Source organism: Labrus mixtus, chromosome 6, assembly GCF_963584025.1.
Source record: "Labrus mixtus chromosome 6, fLabMix1.1, whole genome shotgun sequence".
In the NCBI taxonomy this organism is placed as follows: Eukaryota; Metazoa; Chordata; class Actinopteri; order Labriformes; family Labridae; genus Labrus; species Labrus mixtus.
In genome coordinates, this window is record NC_083617.1 from 27,421,914 (window position 1) to 27,445,734 (window position 23,821).

Here is a 23,821-nt window from a genome sequence, read left to right on the forward strand (position 1 = left end):
AAATCAATGTTACAGATAAGTTTCATTCATGATCTGTTCCTCGTCTGTAATCGATGTGATTTATGGTCAGTCAGTTTAGATATCCAATCTCTTCACATGCACATGTTTAACCTTGTTCAATCAGATAATTGATAGTGATTTGATTGAATTTTTATTTTGAATATTTTTTTTGGAATTAAAATCTGTAATCTATAAAACTCAAAAATGAGTTGAAAACAAAACAGGTGGGATGCAGATGGCCTAGCGGTTGACCGTAAATACACATGAACAAAGGCTCAGTGATGTCACCCATTGGTTTCCGAAGTGGCTGGTTTAGAAGTCAATCCATGCCGGTTGCCTTATTGGAAATGCTGACTCATCAAACATTGGGCTCTAAACACTAAAAATATTTTAACTTAGGTCTAACATTCTCAGACTATTTCTCTCTAACTTTGTTTATAGCTTTGTCCAAGAATTATATTCTCCCCCTTGTCCACCTTTTCAAACAGTCCCCTGTGGTCTAAATGAAACATCTGTTCTGTGCTTTGATCAAAATATAACATGAATCAAGCACCAGAGGAGGTTTGTGACCCTGTATAAACCAGCTCTCTCAGAACGCTCCGTTTTGGTGTGTGTGTCTCTTTAAATGTAATGAGACATCACTCCTTTGCTAGTATGAATAAAAATAAGCTATAATGTTTTCTTCCACTTTTCCTGATATCTGCAGAATGTCCTTTATTTCAGTAACTGTATGTCTGCTTTGTGTGGCTCCATAATGTCAGTGTGGATATTTTTGTGCAGTTTTTCAGTCCTTAACTCCAACCCTCAGAGCAGTGGAAGTCTTCATCCGTGACAAGTACGAGAGGAAAAAGTACTACGACAAGGAGGCCATGGCCACAGCTCCAGTGAGTAAAAACATCACTTCTTGTGTTTTCCATGTTGAGCTTTGGTTTGTCAGTTCATGTTACTGTTACAACTGTGTACAGAGCTGCCATGGATTGAGGCCATTTCAGGAACTTGTGCATCAGTTGCTGCTTGTTGCATGAGTTTGATGTAAGGCTGGTAGATGACGCCAGTATCTGCTAAACACACAGACCAACTTCAACGCAAAATGACAGCTTTTCTGTCCCTTCAGCTGAGTTCTATTGTTGTTCAAAGTGTTTTTCTTAACGACAAATAACAACAGCAACATCTGCAAACACAAGCTTTTCTTTTAGGAAACTGCATCTTAATGATCAAATATGAATGAATTGAATTCCCATCTCTTGTCTGTTTGGCAAGAAACCAAAAGTTAAAATGCATCAAAGAGTGTGTGCCTGGTTTTGGCTGCTGCTGTGTTAAAATTTGATGTGCTGCCTCTCATATTTGGCATCTTTTACTCACACAACATATTTGAAAGAGTTCCATCACTTTTCTGTGCCAATGCCTCATGCTTGGCTTCCAGTAACGTTTTCCCCCACTCATCAAGCGTGTAAAGTTTGTATTTTTACAGTCGCTGACCTTCTTTGCTCTTTAATCCATCCCACTGGTGATGCTTTCTCACCTCAAATGCGTGAAAAGTCTGTGAAATCCCTTTTCAAACCGCGTATCACAGCGAACAACATCTGATACAAAGAGGGAAAGAGCGAGAGAATAACCTTTCAAACGTCGGGGCTATCTTCTAACACAGCTCTTTATCAGGAAGGAGAGATGTCTGTGTACGTGTTTGTGTGGTTAATAGAAGAGAAACGATGTGATTGTGTCGGTGTGTTTGTACAGTACGTGGTGTGGGTGCACATCTGCTTGTTTCCAGAGAGAGAAAATCTGCGTGAGGTGTGTTTGTGAGGGTTTCAGTGCGTGGGATGCTTCCACACTGTGAGCTATTCAAGGCAGGGTCGGTGCTCGTCAAGACATATGCTAACGAAGCTAAACTGTGTCTTTCTGTTTGTGTTTTTTTTTGTGCCTGGCGTGCAACTTTACCAGAGTTTTTATGGCTGTCAGTTTAATTAGGAAATACTTTGATTTCTTTCTTGCTGCTTCAAGTCCCTTCATCTTCATTTTTAAGATCCTGGTCATTTTAGGCATCGCTTTCTGGCCTGGGAGCGCTTTGGGATGCCCCAGGAGGAGCTGGAAAACATTGCTGGGGGAGCGAGGGAAGTGCGGGGCAACTTGCATAGCCTGCTGCCACCACGACCCATCCTCATAAGTGGAAGGTTAATAGATAATGGATGGACCGTTTAAGTTCGACCGGTCTGTTTGTCCAACTGAGTAGGAGATCAGTTGCCCATGAAAATACCACTGTGGATTCTTGAAATAGTTTTTGGAAATGAAGCGACACCTGCAAGCTAGCGCAAGGAGGGAGGGAATTCTCACACGACACGCGTCGTTATCCACAATCACCTGACAAACACATCCTCCATACTGGCCGTCTATTTATGCTGCAGGATTTGCGGTCTGTCCCTCTACTCTGCCGGCTCTGCCATGGCAATTATTACTCAAACAGTTGTGCAAAGCTAAATGTTTTTTGTGAGAATATCTTCAAATTTCGTGACCACCTAGATTAAAAAATGAACTTGTTAGAACTTGTTGGCCAAAGGTCTGAACCTCTGTCTCCACCACAGCTTACACTATCAATCTGTAGGAAACAAAGGTGGAAGTCAGCAGTAATGTGACTAGTGTGTGAAGGCAGTTGTTGGTTAATTATTGGAGATATAAAAGTTTAACAAAACATCAACCCTTAAATGCGCAATTGGTCCTAATACTGTCAAATACAAACCATTGAATATAGAAGCGCTTCTAACTGCCAATAACTTCTGTCTTTACAGCCACCGGCTCAACTCAAGCCAGAAAACCTGCAAACTGAAAGGAATAAAGTTTAACACAAGTGTTTAAAGAGACGTTTCTGGGGGATTAAATCACTCTTAAACATCATCATCACATAATGTAAATTCATGCAAAGTGTCTCGTTCACAGCAGTCGCTCTCTGCTGCTCATCTTTTCTGTTGTCTTCCTCTCATTGTCTCTGTTTTTGTTTCCCTTGTCCTCTTCTTCATCCTCTCCCTCAACTTGTCTTTTCTTTTCTCCTCCCGCCTCTCCCTCTGTTTTCTCTCTGTCTTCCTCTGAAGCGTTGCCAGCAGCCAGACTGTGATCTAGGATCTGTTTCTGCCGCCCACACAGACGGCTCTGCTTTTATATGCAAATTAATTATTAAAAACAACTCATTATCACTTTAAGCAGTTTCATGCAGATGGAGAAAGAAGACGAGAGGGCGGGCTGCAGTAACCCTGGGCTATAGTTATTTTTTATGTATGTATGAATGTGTGTGTGTGAGTGTGTGTATATGTGTGTGTGCTGGAATGAGAGTGGGGGATTTGCTTTGTTTGTTGAACACTTCTAGTAAAGAAACTCTTTGTGTCTCTGCAGGCCTCCTCGCTGTAGTTACATCATTGTACTGTACTCCTTTGGCAGCGTCTTCTATATTTGGTTGTTCGCTGAAAGGCACACATGGTCAGTTTTCAAATGGTTATGTGATGGCTGCAGTATGATGCAACTGGAGTAAATGAATGCTGCATTTGTGGTCCAAATGAAAAATTCATATTCTGATTGACCAATAAAAAATGCTGAATGATGGTAATAATGAAATATTTGGACTGTACATCTAATGTTGGTGCTGGGCAGGAAAACAAACTGTAAAGCTTCTGCACAATAATATTTTTTTATCAATCCATTTTGGATTGTGCTGGTTTGAAAAGTAAAAAAAAGCATAAGGTCCAAATATTTCTTTCTTTCTTTGCTTTTTGCCCTCCTTGAACAGGCCAGCTTAGAGAGACTATGAGGAGGGGAGAGTGGGGATAACTGGCACCAAATGGTCCCAGAATGAGCCTGAGATGGGCCCATCGAGGACTCTACCTCTGAGTGATCCCGAGTTCACTAACAGATCTTTTTTTTCTGGCAGCCTGGCAGTTGCTAGGTTAAGAAAGTTGTTTCACAGCACTTCTGCTTCCCTCGGGTAGTGACCGTCAGGTGTGTTTCAAATTGCTCTGTATGTTTTGTATTTGCTTTTATTCAAAGAACTTTAACAAAAGAAATGGTATAAACAATGTAAATGAATCTTGTTGTGGCTTTGGCAGCAGCTTGAGACCTGGAAATAGTACCATTGAAAAGACAGATTAGTTTCTCTTCGTCATTGTTGTTAACAAAGTATAAGAAGCCCCGAGAGCTGTGAGTGCAGTGACAGAAAAAAAGAATACACTGAAGGCGATTTGTGCGGAGGAGGCTGCACTGCATTGGTGTATAGAAAATGGGCGCCACCAGCCAAAAAAAAAAAACCTGTTAGTGGACATTATAGTGGCCCTATATGTGGCGCCATGCTCGACCAACTGAGCTAAACCAGCGCCCCATAGAAATCAGATTTCTCTAACAGTTCTACAGTTCTATACAGATACCCAAGAGTCCCTAAAATCAAAAAAGCTGTACAGCGTATTTATGCACACTGACAGCAAGTCCTGATGCATGTGAATTGAAGGGCTGGATTTTCTGTGTGTGTGTGTGTCTGTGTGTGTGTGAGTGTTTCCTGTGAGAAGTGTTTTTTTGTGGAGAGGACCTCTCGCAGAATCTAGTTGGCAGTGGAGTGCAGCAGTCCACTGCAGCATGAGCTCATTGCTCTGCCATGAGTGAACTAGTAGGTGAATGTGTGTGTGCCAGTATATGGACCATGCATTACTTCAATGTTAGTGGAATCAGCGAGACATCAGAGCACATCTTGCCGTTCCCCTGTGATGACCCAGTGATTGGCCTAAAAATGTCACATGCGAGCAGCCCAGTCAGCCTGGAGGAGGACTTTGTTTCATCCTTCTCAGCCTGTGTTAGTCATGGGGATGTCCTGTCTGCTGCGTCCACACTGCTCGCCAAATGTTCTGTGTGCTCTGGCAGCGTATTTAACTTCTGCCTTCCTTTGACATATCATATTCTCTGACGTCACAGTGGACTGCAGAGGAGCTCCAGGGAGAGTTTGTAACGTCACTTTTGTTTTATCTTCAACAGGAAAACACAGATTTCACTGTCTCTTAATGCGAGTGAGGTGGATTACATTATGGGGCACATGGACAATCAGCGATTTGACTTTTGCATCCTGAAGGTTGTAACTTTTAAGAGACGGGAGGGAGAGAGTGGTGGAAGCTTGATGTTTGATGCTGCTCGCCTCAAGGACTTTAGCCTCTGTACATGGAGTTTGCAAACTAACCACTAGGCCACCGGCGCCCTGCCAAATGATTTTTATAGCGGAGGCAAGTGCTTCTAAAATGAATGGGCAGAGCAACTGTGATTAAGTTAGTATATAGTCGGCTGTTTGGCTGACAGTCAGCGCTTGTGGAAAGCCCAGGTTCACAGTATCCAACAATGTTGTTATCAAATGTATTCAAATCTACAAGGTTCCTCTATAAATGGATGCATATGGTACGGCTTACAGATTGGGATTTTTACTGCAAAAATGTCCCTGAAGAGTGCAAGGTCATTAAGTTAAATTTGTCCCTGTGTTCTTTTAAAGCACGACACACATCTCGAGCTGTCCCTGACCTGCTATTCTTCTTCTTCCTTTATGATTCTCTGTGTAACTATTCCCCTCTACCTCAGTGTGTGTCGTCTGTGAGAGTATAAAAAGAAGCTGTTGAAGGTCCACCCAGAGGACAAGATTCAGCTAAGATGTTAACCAGCTCTGTGTATCACTATCAGCAGTCACCAGAGCAGAAAGTCAGATACTTTTATTCTCCAAGTCCTAATGTCTATTCAACCTCCGTTCATCCTCTTTCACCCTGATCATGCTTCTCTTATCTATTCCTTTCTTTATTTCTCTGCCCCCCCCCCCCCCCCCCCCCCCCCCAGCCTTATTTCTCTTTATCTACATCATCAGCCCATCTGTGCCTGTTTAGTGCTGTGTCGACATCTCCGGCAGCATCAAAGTGGGAAGTTTAGAGAGAGAGAGAGAAAAAAGAAAACCTAAAGACATGAACTGAATAGGTAGAGGGTTAGAAAAAGCTCTGAATTCACATATCTATTGAACCCCTCTCACCACCACAGGCAACAGGAGCAAGCAGTCGTTTGATGCCTTAACAGCTGAGGAGGGAGGGAGGGAGGAGGGAGGAATGGTGAGAAAGATGAAAAAGTGAGAAAAAACTTCTCTGTTCTGTCCTGAGAAAGACAGCGTCAGTGTTAGTTTCAGCCCTGAGGTTGTTTTAGAGAGCAGAGGAGGAGGAGGAGGAGGAAGGGGAGGGTGTGCTGATCTTCAATGATGTCACCACTTTCTGTAAATCCATTTTTCTCTGGCTGGTTTTTACGCTCCAATTTGAGAGTTAGCTTGGTGTTCTTTATCAGCGATCCAAAATGAGACTCTCATATCAGAGATTAGCATTCCCTCTGCCTTATTTGTGTGTGCAGTGGGCTTTTATAAAGCTACAAACACTGGGTAAGTGTAAAATGAGTTCATGTTGTCATGGGGGGTACCGGTAGCCTAGTTGTTAGCGTGCGTGCCCCATGAGGCTATAGTCCTCTGAGTGGTCGACCCAGATCCTGATCTGACCTGTGGCTCCTTTCCCTCATGTCATTCCCCACTCTCTCTCTTTCCCCTCTTTCTGACTCTATCCATTGATCTCTAAAACAAAGAAAGGCATTAAAAAAGCCCAAAAAATAAAAAAAACTCATGTTTTCATAAAGAATCAGCTTAGTAGCTGTCCAAGTGATGAGAAAACAGAAATTCAAGCCACATGTCACAGATAAAGTTTTTAAAACAAACTATTTTATTAAATTCTCAAATGTAGTTTTTAAAGATGACAATAACACACACATCATCATACTCCTCATTTATATAACTGGCTGGTTTGCATAATTTAGTTTGATAGTGTTTCTTATATATATATATATATATATATATATATATATATTATATTATACACATAAAAATACCATAAACTGTAAATATTAATGGACGAAGCCTGAGTGACGTCAGACATCTGTTTCTGCAGGGGGCTCCAGAGGCTCATCAGCAGCAGCCACCATGCTGGAAATGCGGTCTCAGTCTAACTTTCAGTCAACCTAACAACAGGCTGAGAGGTTGCTGCTTGGACATGTTTACCAGTTTTCCTCTCACTTTTCATCCTCCTAATCAACCACCAAACACTGATGTTTACTTTTTTAAGCACGATTTATTTCCCTGTTTTCTTGAATAATCGATCCATTCACTGATGTTTGGGGAGGTAATGAGTGAAGAGGAGGTTCAAATCTGGACGGACGGGAGCTGACGCTTTGGTGCGTGTAGAAAAGAAGCTAACAGCCAGATGGGAAAGAATAAAAGATGAAAACCAGAAGGTAGAATCACAACTGCTTAGTAAAATATGATAACTGCTTTGTCTCATTACAGACAGAAGAGATTGAAGACGTTGTGTAGTGAAGCAGCTCGTAAGATCTCCTTCAGATTGGATGTTTCTGATCTTGAAGACAGATGAAAAAATGATGTTGGTTTCTTTATGAAATGTGTGTTCATGTATTGTAATGGACTTCTTTCATGTGTGCACCAAAAGCTGTACAAAGCAGAAGCCAGGCGTTTCACCGTCTGAAATACAGGAGCTGTATTGATTTGAAGTCTCCTGAGTCTTCAGAACATGAAAGCTCAGTTAATGTGACATGCATGTAAATGTAGAGGGAATCATCGCTGCTTTCTCTTTCACTATTTCCCTCTTGTTTCTCTGTGATCCATCCGTATCCATCCAACGCTGAAATAATATCTGTCAGTGGAGTAATTATGAAGCTTGTCTGCTTTATATCAGAACACAAAACAAACTGGAAATTTTTACAAACTCAAAATCGGCAGGTCGGATAAGGAAAACAGTCGTTATCGGCTGAAGAAAATTGCGATCAGTGCATTGCCAAAAATAATTATTTTACTGTCTGCGTTAATGCGTTTATCCCGATGCAGTTAAGGCCCAACATCAATGCATCCATTTTTTAAATCCCAATGATCACATGCTATTTTGTCTCTGTGGGTGCACCGTAGCTAAGCCACCCCACAGACAGCAGAGTAGGCACAGTGATGGAAAAAAAACGACACCTGTACCTTTAAATATCTTATTTCAGACCCATGTTTTAGTAGATGGACTTGAGAGCTTGTATGGCGCCTACCCATTCACACACTGATGGTAGAGGCTGCTGTGTAAAGTGACCATCAAAAGTAACTAATCCCATTCATACACATCCATATGCCGCTGACAGGAGCTGGGGATCGAACCCCCGACTTTTCCGTATGAGAGACGACAGACTCTACCAACTGAGCCACAGCTTCCCCAGCAGCTGTCTGACTCTTTTCTTCACTGTTTGCTCCTCTACACTTTTATGAGCAGAGAAATACTAAAAAAGGGGGACTGGGGAAAACAACCAGCCACTGCTGCTGCGTTCAGTGTTCAAAACAAGCCTGCTCTTAGTCTGTCTCACAGGTCAACGGCAGGTTAATGGAGGTCATCTCCACACTCCATAAGTGCGTGTGTTGAGGTGTGTGTTTGTGTTGGACCCTGTCTTGACACCACTCTCTCTGTGAGGCTGAAAGTAACCTTGGCCTGCAGCATCCGCTGAAGCGCAGCGCACTCTGCTCCGGGCTGAAAATCCTCCTCCTTTCCCTCTAATTAACTCCGCTCGCTGCTGCTCCGTCCTCCCCCTGCTATTCTTTTTCTTCTTATTCTGTTCTCCGTGCTCTGACTGTCAGTCTTCATTTTTTATAACTCCTCTCTCTTCCCGGTCCCCGCGGCTGACCCTCTGTGTGGATTTCTTCCAGCAGAAGTTGTCTGAGGCTGCTCCTCCCTCCTCCTCACCGTCCTCCCTGGCTGACAGGAGCAAACAGGAGGTGAGGGACTTCCTTTGGTTCTCTGATTTGGTTGTGGTATTGTTTGTGTTTACATAGCCCAAATAAAAGGTCACAATGTTTGGTGACGCTTCATTTGAAGGTTTACTTATAATAATAAGTATAATGTTCTCATAAGGCCTTAAAAGGATTCATGTTGTTAATTAGATTCTGAAGCTGTTAGTAATGTTAGATTTTGAGATGGTTTACATCAGTCCCAAGAAAGCTTTAAACTGCTTTTTACAGCCTTGTCTCTCCCCCATGCCCTTAAAATAGAGCTGCTTAGTTGGTGGCCAAGCCTGTGAAGATAGGACGCTATAGGTACCCCCATCCCCCACTCTAAAAGTCCAGGATTTGCAGAGCACCTCTGAGTTCTTATGAGTTTTAGCCGACTGAATATTTGCGTCTGCTCTTATTTCGAGTAAACACTCGACCTCTGCATTGGACCAACGTGAACCCTTTTGCTGCCAGTGTTTAAAAAGATTGTTGACGGTCACTTTGATTAGGATATACAGTACATCATATCCATGTTGTATTCCCGTGCCTCTGCTCCTGCAAGAGCAAACATACCGTGCCAAAAGACACCTCTTCCAACCGTGCCAAAGCCAAGGAAGTGCACCGTGCTGGAGCACAATACAGAGCACTCACACTAGTCCATCAAACTGGACTTTGGGGTTCAACATGCTTGGGCACGGTACGGATTAGGGATGGGTACGAGTACTCGAGTACTCGCCGTTGACCCCATTATTCGAGTAACATTTATTTACTCGCGCACCTGTGCAAGCACTGCTCATGGCTACAAAACTTGAACTCATACAGCGTTACATGTGTGACCCAGCTTTTTGTTTTCGCCTAACTGAATATACTAGGTAGGAAAATAATTAACAGGATACAAACGTATGACTTCTCCGGCCACGGCTTCAGCTTTTGTACACACCGAACCAGATTTCAGCAAAAACAACGGCTTTACGGCAGCTACGGCAACTCTCTAGGAACATATTATTACACCGAAAGCAAAAGCACAACAAATACAGAACCGTCTGCTACACCTGCGACATGTCAGTCAAGAAAAGTGATGTCTGGAAGTACTTCGACAAGAACGACAAAGTTAATGTGCAGTGCAAGATATGTGGCGTTAAACTTGCATACCATAGAAATACTAGTTTGATGCTTAACCACATGCGCTTAAAGCACAAGGAGAAAACAGGCAGTCTCGCATCACGTCATTTGCTAGCCCTGTTAGCACACGTCGTTGTCAGCGACGTCGTTGAAATTGAAATCGCTTTCTGTTGTTGGTTATTTATTTATATTTATGTTTAAATATTGGATGTTTATGTCATTTTACAGGCATAAAGTCTATGATTCCGGTCCGGGAGATCTGTGTCCGACGGACCCTTTTTTTGTTTAAAAATAATAATAATAATCTGCGGGTACTCGAGTACTCGTTCATTAGGTAATTCGAGTAATCGAGTACAGGGATTACTGTAAATTCCCATCCCTAGTACGGATTGTACCCTAAGACGTACTGGCCATTCAGATGTAAACATATCACATAACAAAACTTAGAAACACAGCAACACAGATACACAGAGCGGCATCCCAGTTGTTATTTTTGGATGTCTGTATGAGTGAGGATCAGATGGGAGTATTAAAGCCTGCTGATGCTGATGCAGTAAATTGTCCAATGCTCCCCTCATTAGCTCCCAGCTAATAGAGTCTGAGACTTAGAGCCTGCCAGAGTCTCAGAGATAATAAAGTCAGACCTGCTGACGTGTTTTTGTGTTTATATTTATGTCTTATCATCGTGATTATTTATTTTCCCTTGCTTTATTATATTTAACACATCATGATTTTTAGAATCTTATTATTTATTATTATATGTATATTTTTTAATTAATTCAACCAGAACCGTATTTAAATCTCTTTGTTATTAACTACAATTTTAAACGTTTCTTGTGTTCATGTAGTCTCTAAATGACTTTTTACAAACGACCTTTTGTAGATCACTTTTCTGCACTTTTGTAAAGCATTCTGAATTTGTCTGAAAGGTGTTATATGAATAAAGTTTGATTGATTGATTGATTGACTTCACAATATCCAAATGTATCAGTTTTGGAACTAGCAGAAGAATTCCATCGCAGAGTAATTATTGCATAAGTCCAAAAACGTCCAACCTAATGCATGCTCACTGAACTGCACAAATAGTAAGAGTCTCCACATGCTCATGGGTGATGCTCTGAATGTTGATTCGTACTTTCTGCTAGCATTGATGATTATTTAGTAGCTGTGGTTGATTGTGTTCCCCAGACAAATGACCATCCTAACATAAATAACGATAAACACAGAAAGAGCTGGAAGGATTATTTCCCTGAGAGTAGAGGCAGAAGGAGACACAGACTCTTATTGTTACCATAATGGTCTGATTTTAGGCTACGCTACAGCTTTTCTCTCTGGCACCCTGACAGTCATTAGCTAAAGCCTGTTGGTGGCTGGCATCAGCACTCACTCATTAACATACAACAAAGCAAGAGAAAAACCATTAATGTGAAAAAACTACGTCAACCCTCTGAATGATAATAATGTCTGCACATTAAAACTGCATTGTGAGTGCATTAAAATCACATTACGGCATGGGATCTAAATGTTCTCTACCTGCTTTCAGGTGCTGCAGATCTTCACTATTAGGCCTCATGCCTCCACCTACTGAATATTATAACGGCCGCGAGGCGGTGATTTAATGAAGAAAAATGTCTCCTTTCTGCACGACTCAGCAGTTTTTTATGCTCATTACGGAGCTGCAGGGCGGAAACATGACAGTTATTATTGTGTTGCAGAATAGACCTACTGCAACTACACTGTGGATTGAAGAAGACACAAACATATGAAATTATAGAATATATTCACTTTGAGTATATATGCATTATAATTGCAGTTATCAGTTTAAGATTTTGGCCTGTAACCATCTTTTCATTTTTGTCCCAGAAGGAACGTGAAAAGAAAAAAGAGGAAAAGAAGAAAGAGAAGGACACAGACAAAGTGGAGAGACACAACAACACAAAGGTAAGACTGGTGTGGTTTAATAAAAACAAATCAGAGGATTCTGGAAGCGACAAACACATTAAGCAGCTCCTTTGTTAGAAATACAACAACTGAGCAACTGGTGAATCTGTTTGCTGAGCAGCTTTAGGCCAGAGATAAACTCGTCGTTAACTCCAGATGTACCTGCAAACGATGGCTGCCTTTTGTGTCTGTTTGGAGCGTCGGCTGTGCTGGCCCGCTATATGAGCGCAAGACGCTGCATGCACGTGAACATTGCGGGTAGCTGATATGACATTTTTGGGGCCGTGGAAAAGATATATAATGAAGACAAGATAGCCAATCAACTGGAAAGTATATATGCATGTATCACAGCTTGACACTCTGGAGAGTGAGGATGCTGGTTGTAATCCATTTAGCACACTCTGCTGGTGAAAGAGAACTGCTAGTGTAATACAATGAAACTCAAATTAAATGGTGTTTGTGCTTGTGAATAAATCTAGTAATATCTGCACATACGTATCTGCGATTAAACTACCCGATACCGATAGTCACTGGATTTGCTAACATCGGCTGGCCGATTAATCGGTTGGGCTCTAACACTGAAGTAGGGGACAGGGTGTGCACAGCAGCAGGGGCGAGCTGATAAACCAAGTCAGCCATCGTCTTCATCTGCAGGATGTGCCGTACTGCACTGTGACAAACATACCTGTCAAAGTACGTACATGGCAACAGAGAATTGCCATTTTAGAAGTCGACGTGGAGGCCTGGGAAACTAAAAAATGAAACAAGCCTGGGACGGATACGAACATGCGCAGAAGCCGAAATGGGAGAAAAAACTGAGTGGGGATATTACTATAGTGTGTTTTATCCACCAGTCATCAGTGTCCAGCTTCGAATCTATTAGCTCTCTGGATTACCCTCGAGAGGAGTCCTCTAATCACACATGAAGTGCACAGCCAGGTATGAGAACTACTGTGTTCATGCAGCCGGTTGTGTGTGCGCACACAAGGTTACAAAGCAAGTTTATCTCCCCTGTAACTATCACTTTGTTGAAATAAATCCATAATGGAATCATGATTTAAGATGCAGATGACGCGAGTTGTTTCCCTCAGAACAGCAGGGCAGGGTTTAGTTAGACACCTTGTTGAGATACTGTACCGTCAGGACATGAGAAGGTTCTGTTCTTTTCTCTGCTGGTGTGGGTTTCTGTCCTTCATAAACAAAGACCCATGGCTATGGAAACTGTTACAGTTACAGTTACATTGTAGTCATAATCTAAATGATCTTCACAAAGTCAAGAGTTATTAAGAAGTGAATCTTCTCTGACTCTCTTTGTTCAGTGTCTTTAAGGTTCTCAGTCAAGTCACAGTCATGATGTGTAAAAACAAAGATTTAAGAAGTCATCAGGCCCTGCTGCTATTAGGTCTTTTGAATAACATAATGTATCTTTGTTCATTACTGCTGGCTGTGCTACGAGATAATAACCAGTGCTTTCACCTTGAGGAGCTGGAGGGGTGCAGATTATCTTCTGCAGCTCTCACTGTGGCTATTTCTTTAACAGATTTCAAACTGATCCTCAGTGAAAAAGGGAACAACATGACTGTTTTCTTGTTAAAGGTATTTTGACACTTTCATCTCCAACCTACATTGTGTTCCTAGTGACTGCTTGACAGTAATAGCCACGCTGTGTTTTGGCATTAGTTGTAACAAGGCTTGAAATCGGTAGAGAAATAAAAGTCTAGAGAGTAGCACTGAATGAAATATCGTTATCCTCGATCATGCATGCATCGCCCATGTGCAATATAGTCACATCACAGGATGTGGGATAGTGAGGCAAATCAACTGCAGTATGTCATGCTTTTAGGTTCATTGGTGACTCCACATTGCCCGTAGGTGTGAATGTGAGTGTTGCTGGTTGTCTGAATGGGAAATGCGGTATAGGTACTGGATGAATGGATGTACATTCTGTTAAATACATATATGGTTTAAGATTGTATATAGTTTTTATGCACTCACTGCACTGACCTTGAAATGTGTCATGGACTCGAGTAAAGTGACATCTTTTTAATCATTTGAAAAATGCGCCAGACCCGTCGTTAGGAGCCTTTTTAAATGCCTTTGCATTAACAAGAGAAGTAAAGGGAAAAACAACTTTATGTGCAGCTAAAGCATTGTGAAGGCCAGATTGAGGGTGAGAAAAACATGCAGCTTTCTTTGTCGGTGCTCGTGGAGCTCTGAATCCATGATGTGTGACAACGGAGGGCGAGAGCGTGTGGAGCTCCACCTCTCTGCTGCAGGAGCTGAATCCTCCAGGGACAGTCCTCATAAACATTCATGGTGTTCACAGATGCTTTAGTTTTGCTCCGTGCAGCACTATGGATCATTTCTCATTCATGAACAGCAGTGTAAACATGTGAACCACATTTGGAATAATATGACATTATACAGAGGGGAAGGTGTGTGCTGAACCCGAGCTCCGTCAGAGAAGTTGTCGTCATGTGTGTCACTCTCTAAAGATACTTCTTGTCTTTTTAAAAGAATGTGTCATGTCACCAAATGTAAAAAGTGAAGCCCTTGCTGCTGGCAGATTAATCTAAATTTAGCTGTAAAAAAAAAATGTAGTTAGACTGTCAACGTTCGCTGCTTCAGACAGAGAAGCCCAGACATCATGAAAGGTGACCTCCATAACACCCTGATTCATATCAAATCTGGAACTCGATGGAAAGATAAATGAAAATTTTCTGCAATTTTCCAAGATAAGTGTTTTGAAGTAAAAGTGTTTTGGCTGGAGCTCAGGCCGATGTCAGAATGAACAACAATTACTGACAAGACAGTCTGGAGGAGAGGGCAGTGTGTGTCTGAGATGTGAATGCTTTTTTCTCTAAAAGATAAACTGTGTGTGGGATGCTGCTTAGCTTTTTATCAAAGTGTATGTGTATGCATGTCAGGGTATGTGTGCATGAATATCTATCATTTATGTGTGTGTGTGTGTGTGTGTGTGTGGTGGCGGGGGGGGGGGGGGTCCTGAAGCAGTGGATTTGTGTTTTTGGGTCATGGTTTGTAAATTCAGACTATTTCCATGGCTAGCGAACGCTGGGGGAATAATCTATCTCTTAGTGCTGTGTGTGTTTGTGTCTCTATGCATGTGTGTATGGGTGTGTGTATGGGTGTGTGTGTGTGTGTGTGTATGGGTGTGTGTGTGTGTGTTTGTTCCCTCTACAGGGAATGGGAATGTAGGCTATGAGCAACTGTTACCACTGAGAGTGAAACGAAACACAGGGGTCTGCATTCTGTAGAAAGAACATTTCTTACTATGCTGCCATCTCCACAGAAACAGGGCTCTATTAACCTTTACTACATTCTGAAATATGTTGCCACATTTATATTTTATGTGGAGTATTTCGGCTGTAACAATGTGCCATTTCCCTTCACTTTAGAACTGAATTACTGAACTGTTCGCATCTTATTTCAGTTATTTTAGTAATTTTCACATAATAAGAAACAACTACATCTTTACTCCATATAGACTGTAAGGATTGGATGTACATTGTTCCCTGCATTATTTTAATGGCCAACAGGGGGCTGCTCTGATGGTTGCAAAAAATTGCATTTGTAAAGATGCTAATGAGCGAAGGCAGACTTCTCAGTTGATGTATTAACTAAGTAACCATTTTTGTATTGAGTTCAGGGATGATCCTTCCCTCTAATTTCACTTTTGATTGAATGCCAATTTATATTCAGACGAGTGTTAAGATAAGAAATCTCTCTGAATACATTCAAAATTGAGCAAGATTTATTCAACATGTCTCAATATGGGATCACATCATGTGCTGTTAAATTATGTCAAATTAGTTTGCTGACACCGCCAGCCTTTGGTCCTCGTTGGAGGGAGCTGTTCACATGCTGGTGCTGGTTACACACTGCTCTGGTCAGTGTCTCCACATGTGTTTCTGATTCTCTGTTTCTGTGAGCCTGAAAATGTGTTCAAAGCTGCACCAAACTTTCTTATGCTGTTATTAATATAATCAGAGTAAAATCAATGTTGATTGAGTTGACTCACATTTATCCACAGTCGATGAAAATGTACCTCCATGCTCTGTTTTTATATCGTTACACTGTCTTCCTGACTGAACATTCAGAGACAGCTGTTATATTGTGTTGCTGCTTAAATGTAATTGGAATCTATTGATCCAGATTTTAATGTAATCTTATAAAAATCAATATTTGAAAGAGTTAGGGATTCAGGGAGTTAGATTGTAATATGTGCAGCTAATGATTACAGACTTCAATCAGGAAGGCTGTAGTATAGAAAAAAAAAGTTGTATGTTTCTTCCTTTATTTCTGAATATGTTGACTTCAGATGTATTAAAGGAGCAATATGTAGCACCTACAGTAGTGTTTAAAATGAGTACTGCAGTTCAAATTCAAAACATTGGAAAGAGCTGTCTCCCCCGCCCCCTCCTCTCTTAAGTTGATGCGCACGCAGGTTGCCGTGTCGCTTACATTGAAGCTTCAGTGTTTATCCAGCTCTGCATCGGTCTGTAAACCTTTCTGCGTTCTAACCTCTCTCCATTTTTCAAAAGCATCTCCAACATTGATCCTAGTTTGAGCACGTTAGAAACATGCAGAGGCTTTTTAGGTCGAGTAGAATCACTTCTATCTGAACCACTTCTCTTGCCTGCTTCCATGTTTGCCTGGCAAAGCGAGGGGCATCCAAAACAGCCGTGTGGGGGTCGCCTTAAAACCTCCTACCTTCTCTGGTCCAAACAAATCCAGAGCATTCAGGACCAGAATCTAAAGTTAGAAGGAGGGCATACTGGCTGCTGCATTGTTGTCAGAGAAGCCAGCACTTCAACAGAGCATGTTTCCTTAATGTCTGATATTTTGAAATGTGAACTGACAAATGAAATCTTACTGTATGAAAAATAATTGAAAAAGGAATGTCAAAAGGAAGGGAGACTGAACCTTTCTGATCTTAACAATGAGTTTGTCATAAGCTTTTAGTAAACATTGAGAGAAAATACTTTTTCTCATGATTACAGTGTGCACACAGCACCAGAGAGTTAAGCAGAGAAACCCTAACATAGTCTATAGCCATGCTAGCAGCTCTGTGAGGCTGATCTAAGGCACAGCAGTGCTTTGAGATAAATGCTGACAGCAGCATGCTAACAGAGCCTCTGTTGATCAGCAGATATGTTGCACATTGTTGTGTGTGTGATGTACAGTATGTTGCAAGAATGTGTTTATGCATGTGTGTGTGTGTTTGTCTGCGGGCAGAGATATCTGGCATCTTATTTTTCTTCCTCCTTATCAGCCAAGCTGCTGCTGTCGATGAACCCAAGTGTCAAGGAGGTGTGTGTGTGCGTGTGTGAGAGAGAGAGAGCGAGAGAGCGAGAGAGACTTGTTATCCTAAGTGTACGCTGACATGCTGAAAGCTGTTTAATCTGCAGCCTAGCAGGAAACATGCTGACAGACGTTTCTCTCTCTGTCTCTCTCTCGTTCTTCTCACTCATGTCTTTTATCTCTCACTCACTTTCTCTCTCTCTCTCTCTCTCTGTATCTCTGCCTTTTCTGACCCTCCAGTCTGTTTTGTGCCATTACCTTCTCTCTCAAACAAAGAAAAAGACAGTACAATCATGTCATAACTGTACCAGCCTGCCAAGCAGCAGAATCTCTTTCATCTCGACATGCAGAAAAAAACTCTCTCACATGAGCTTTAATCAGCTGAAATATTTCATCTTCTTTCAGTGTTACTTCATTTCCTTTCTCCTTCTGAGAAGTTTACACAAGCAGCACTTTGGCCTTTTTTCTCCGTCACTACTTTTATTAATATTCAAACGCAAAACGAACAAAGAGTTCTGTGAATGCAGCAGATATTAATCTCAGTTCACAGTCAGATGTGGATTTTTCAAGGCAGATGCTCATATCATCATCAGACCGTAGCTGCAGAGAGAAACATGTTAGTGCAGATCTCCCAGATTTTAAAGATTCTGTTTTATTCATAACAAATGTGTTAAGCGTTAGAATAAAGACAAAAGCCAGAAGTAAGGAAGAATATGACACACAGATTATATCCCAACACAGTGATTTAGGCTGGCACAACAGCAGATGTTGTTACACATGATCTTTAATCCAGAAGTTAGTGCTTTTTAAATCAGCTTCACCTGTAGTCCTGCGGAATATACACTAAGAAAATGTTTGTGTTCAGAGGTTCAAGCAGCGGCGGCTTTGAATGGCTTTCATTATCATTTCAATACCACTGGTTTCTTGCGTGCCTGACCGCTCCAACATATATATATAATAACATAATTACTAACGACAATATTAGAGCTGGACTAGACTTATTTTGAGAAAAAAGGACACATTGGCAAAGGAATATTTTCAAAACTGCAATTTTTTATTAAAAAAGCAAAACACCTCTTACAGAACGACAAATGTTGCCAGGATCCAGTTCACCCACAGGTTACAATAACAAAAGCAAAGAATTTTAAAAGAGTTTACTAGGTCTTGAAATGTGTCTTTGCAGCCTCGGGGTCATTCGTAGTCGGTGGTGTTCTACCGCAGGGTCAGCCAACACGGAGCCTTTAATGGTGCGATGCATCATCTTTTTGTTCCCTTTCAAGTCTCTTCTGGAGCACAGAATACATTTTTCAGAGCTCGTCGCCTGTGAAAGACGGAGGCCTCGGGCCAACTTCCTCTTCATCCAACATCACGTCTGTTGTAACACCACTCCAGAGATCCATTTCCTCTTTTGTCCAGACAGACATCCTTGACCTCATCCCCTGTAACACAAATACTACAATGAGTACTGCTTGTGGTGTTGACAACTATGCATACTTCTTGTATTGATTCCTCAAATGTGTAAAATGCACACTATTTGTGTATTTATGTACATGTATTAAATGTCACAATGATATACAATACTATATCACACCATGCTCTTCTTATCAATCTTACACTCTTCCTAATCTGTCTGATCTCAGCTGCACTCTTTGTGGCTGCTGCCTTGATGTTCCTAATGTCCCTCCGAACAGTCTCATAGTATTCCTTGCATGCCGCTGGAAAAAAAGGAAGCCAGGCTTAGTATACAAGAACAACAAGCAAACACAGAAAACGTACATATAAAGTTACATTATATATATATTACTTACATAGAAATACTCCAGTGTCCACACCGTCCATGTCCCGATTTGAAGGTAGAGAGGCGACCGAATATGAAGTGACCGACTCGTTGTGGGGAGAGCTCAGTCTGTGTAAACAAAAAGTCACATATTAGTTCAGAGAATGTATACATTTACTTACATGAAGAGGATAGCTACAGCTTTTTAGCTGGTGTTTCCGCTACTGTTGTGAAGTTACCATACTTCTTCCTATAATGTACAACTCTTATATTGTACTTCATATTATAATGTGTGGTATTTTTCCTCTGCTTGTATTTTGGACATTTTGTCATCGTAATGCATTTGTACTTTAGAATTGTTTGCAGGATGACTATGTGGCGTAGGGGGTCGAAGAGGGAGAAAACCTTGAAAAGGACTTAGATGAAGACTATGATGTCACATAACTTCTTTTGTGCATCAAGCAGTTTATGTTGATCATTGGTTTTCATTGGTCATCAGTCAAATCTGTCTCAAATTTAACTCAAAATATACCAGTAATAAAATATTATTAAGGCCATTTTGTATGGTTTTCATGTTTTCATGGCATATTTTGTCATGTTTTCTTCATGTTTCCAATTAATTGATGTGTAAAAATTGACCTGAGGGCCACGTTGAGGATTTGTATATGCGGGTCAAATTGACCCGAACACCTTCTGAAGGACATGAATGGGTTAAGCGCGACGCGGTACTGATTTCCAATGCGATCGTGCCCTAATAAGGGGCAGGAGGGGGGCCAGTGTTATCACTTTCCCCACTTTGTATTCGTCTACTGCATGTAGGTCTGTTTAAATCGGTTAGTCCCAACTCTGTCCACTTTTACCCCTCTATTCTACTTGATCTATTTTGTATTTTAACCTTTGTATTTAATTTTACATCTTAGATCTTTAGTCAGATTTTTTTTATTCTAGCTTGCCCTGTCTTTGCTGCTCCATATACTTGTCTTTATTGTATGCTCTATGGGCTTTTGAAAGCCTCCTAGGGACTTGTACAGTTTTTGAAATTGAATGGAATTGTTCAAAGGTTCATTGGTAATAAGTGGCTTTCATTTTTTAAATTATTTTTTAATGTTGATGTTAACAAAACAATTATGAAAAAACCTAACTTCCAGTAAATTAAGTGAAATTATGCTTGAATTACATGAAGGTACTTCCAGAGTGCAGCACGTGTCGACGTTACAATCAGCTGATGTTTTTTTGATAACATCAGTTTATGTAGATTTTAACTTCAGTTGATTATTAGCAGAATTAAGTGATGAACTGCTTGTAAAGTCAACGTCTTTGTTACAGGTTAGCAGTTAACGATGTTACACTTTTAATAAGCTGTGCTGACTTCTGGATGTTATTCATAGCGTGCTGTTTGCCTTACAGAAATGATGTGAATATAAATGCTGTTGCTGATGAACTCTTGTGACTTTGCCTCAGAAGAGTTTTCATTCAGAGAACATCTGAAGCATCCATTATTTCTCTGCAGCTTTTTGTTTGTGAGGGATAATTTGGGATTTGATTGCACATCCATTTCTGGTTTGATTGCAATTAAGTTTTTGTTTTGGTGCAACTTTAGTTTGGATAAACGAGGAGTCTAATCGGGCTCGGACTACTGTGTGTGATGTGAGGAAACGGGGATGAATGATGGAAGTGTTGTGACTGGAAAAAGTCCTGACATGAATAACTCTAACTTTCTCCGTCGATGGAGGCGACATTAGGAGAGCTGTACTTGGTGAAAGGTGAAAGTCGTGCTGACAGGATTAAAGGACAGTTGTGCTACAACAAGCTGTCAGGTTCAGTCTTGCATGTGTTCATTTCCTGCATTGCAGCCTCTAACAGCAGACAGCAGAGGTTGAGTCTAGGGTGAAACAACATTTTGAAGTTGGATTATATTTTAACCCACACCCTGATGTGTGTCTTAGACCTTGACAAGTATGTTTTGTATCTCAAACCTAAGCAGAAAAGCTGTTTCACTTTAAGCGTGTGTCTGAAGGTAAACAGACACTGACACTGATAACATTAAGTGTCCATTGAAGGCTCCAGCGACCTCAGTTTCAGAGCACCTGTCACCGGTGCTCATTGTTGCTAGGTTACAAAATGTAACTTCTGCTTCTCTCAGGAGTGACACTAAGGTAGGTTTTTATTGCTTCGTATGCCTAATATTTTTTAATATCACCAAAAAGCAAGAAAACAGTGTAGAGGAATCCTGTCCTGGCATTAGCAGCAGCCCTACACCTGGAAATTGAAACCCCTTTAAAAGACGAGTCGGATTCCGCCGTTGTTGTTGACAAAGCTGATGTCAGAAGTCCCGCCCCTTTTTGATTGGTAGGTGAAGGATAAGTGCTGCAACAGTTGAGTACACATTAATACACACTCAACATGCAAATAACAGGCTGTGTACACTTAGCAGAGTCATATTTGCACATCTGGTATTATTACTGTTCCTTGACAGTCGACATCGTTCTTTGACTTCTCACAAAGATATCTGCTGGCTTTGCACCTTCTGCTTGTAAACAAATGCAAGTTGTCTAAGATGGGGAGGCGTAACAGCACAGTTGCCAAAGCGCACCAAACAAAATTCTGACATATTAAAGCTTTAATTCCCAACCAACTCTATTTTTTTTATTTTTAACTCAATAATGTAAAGAAAGACCATGTTCTGTTCTGGATGCTGATCTCTTGGCTTTACTACATTTTTTACAACCTCTTCTGTAGAGTTTCTCCCTAATGGGGGTTAATTATACCCACAGCACAGTGGGCAATACAACTATAGTATTGTCTTAAGACAGCATGTTGCTCTTGGAAGGCCACTGAAAACCCATAGATTGTATAATTGATGCAGTCTTCTCTAAACCCTTAATCAAGCAGTGTCGATTTCTTCCCCTGGCGTACCGTGACACAGATGTTCACACAGATGTTAGGCAGTGTTGTCCCGTGACAGCACGTCAGTCGCATGTGAAAGTGATTGAAACACAATTACCTCAGCACATCAGTGCCCTGGCTGCAGCTCTAAAGAGACTAAAAGAGACACAGTGCTCGAAGGATATGAAGGTGAGATATCAGCAAATCAACATCACAGACAGTTGAAAAACAAAGGTACACTCTCTGAACAGGCTGCTGCTTGAATATGTGTTTATTTGTGATCAAATATTTGGTTTTCAATAATAGAGTTTATGAAATATGGCAGTAAATCACTAGCCCATACATACATGTACATTATGTTTGTTGTCCCTTCATTTCTGATATTCATTGCTTGAATATTTAAAGTAAAATGTTGAGAGTAGAGATCAGGTGTATCGTGTGTTCTACTTGAAAAAGTAAAGATGTAGTGAATGAGGTCTGTGATTTAGAGATTAAAGCAAATGTTAGTTTTTGTACCTACATGAAAGCTTTTCTTGTTTCCTAAATTTGAACTTCAGTAAAGAGGTCCTGTTTTATGAATGGGTGAATGGTGTTTAAAATAACTTTTTTATTTACAATTATTTCAGCTGCAGCGTCAAATGTGAATGTAAAATCCTTACAATGAATACAAACAAATAGACAAAGGTTCATCATTGGGTTCCAAATTCAAGCAAGATAAAAGAATCACAATCTGCTACCTGGAGAATAACAGGAAGATCAAAAGGTGCAGCAGGGGTGGGATGCTTATGTTATCCATCCATTATCTATACCGCTTTCTCATTAGGGGTCGCGTGGGGGCTGGAGTTGATCCCAGGCGGGGTACACCCTGACTGTTCGCCAATCAATCACAGGGATAAGATATAGAGACAGACAACAGCCACTCACATTTACACCTACAGTACGAGCAATGTAGAGTCACTAATTAACCTAACCAGCATGTCTTTGGACTGAGGGAGGAAGCCGAAAAAAACATCCATGCACGGGGAGAACATTCAGACTCCACACAGAGAGTCTCCTGTCTGATGGGGATTCAAACCAGGAACCTTCTCGCTGTGAGGCAACAGCTGAATGAACAGCAGGTTGATTTAATGATGTACAAATGATTTATTTCCTACGCTGAACAAACTGTCTGTTGAAATATACAGTTAGAGCTGCGTCCATAGCAACAGGTAACTCTGTAGCCTTCTGAAAATAAGCTCAGCTAGCTCTCATTCCTCACAATTAAGTGATTTTTTTCCCCCCACTGATGGTGAAGTGAAACGAGGTGAAGAGGTGTGAGTATGAATCTGCCCAGCACAAGACTTAGGCCAGTGGCTCCCAAACTTTTTCTGCCGGGCTCCTCTTTGGCAGATGAACATATTTCAAGCCCCCCCACCCCTCAAAATACTCATCCAATAATGTCGCTCACACTCTTTGCTAACAAATTCCTACAGATTTTTTTTGAGACTTTATCCGTATACAGGATAGAAACTTCAGAGTGTGACAGCAATATGAAGACTCACAAACCACCTTTAAAGATGAGCAGTTAAACATGATAGCAGCAGACCAAAGTTATGAATAATTGGCAATTCAGAATCAAGCAACACAACCCAATAATAAAGATAGTTGTCTATCAGTGAGCTGAAAAATAAGAATGCAGATAGCTAACTGACCAGTTTGATTTTTGCACCCTGTGTTGTGAAAAGGTTTAGGGTTCAGGTTGTTGGAAATGTGACTTTTGGTTCAGGTTCGGGAATCATTTTCATTTTTTGGCTTGACTGCAGCTACTGGCTTGAGGTCTAATGAACAAAGGGGACCAGCTTCACAGCTAGTCTTTGTAGCTCCTCCCAGTTCTGTCCATGTGCTGTCTTCTCGAGGTGCTTACTCCAACATTTAACATCTTTAAGCATCGTCTTTAA

General features: G+C 41.1%; 1 protein-coding gene across 8 annotated transcripts in view; it reads left to right on the forward strand.

The window, feature by feature from the left end:
• LOC132975902 (stromal membrane-associated protein 1-like) overlaps positions 1 to 23,821 on the forward strand; it is a 97,639-nt gene that overhangs the window by 24,184 nt on the left and 49,634 nt on the right. For 2 of the 8 annotated variants that reach the window (XM_061040766.1, XM_061040767.1), the window contains exons 4-6: positions 809 to 884; positions 8,777 to 8,842; positions 11,822 to 11,899. In XM_061040766.1, coding sequence (XP_060896749.1) covers positions 809 to 884; positions 8,777 to 8,842; positions 11,822 to 11,899 — 220 coding nt within the window. Of the gene's footprint in view, positions 1 to 808; positions 889 to 8,773; positions 8,843 to 11,821; positions 11,900 to 23,821 lie in introns of all 8 variants that reach the window. The other 6 variants (XM_061040768.1, XM_061040769.1, XM_061040773.1 and 3 more) reach the window with 6 other exon arrangements.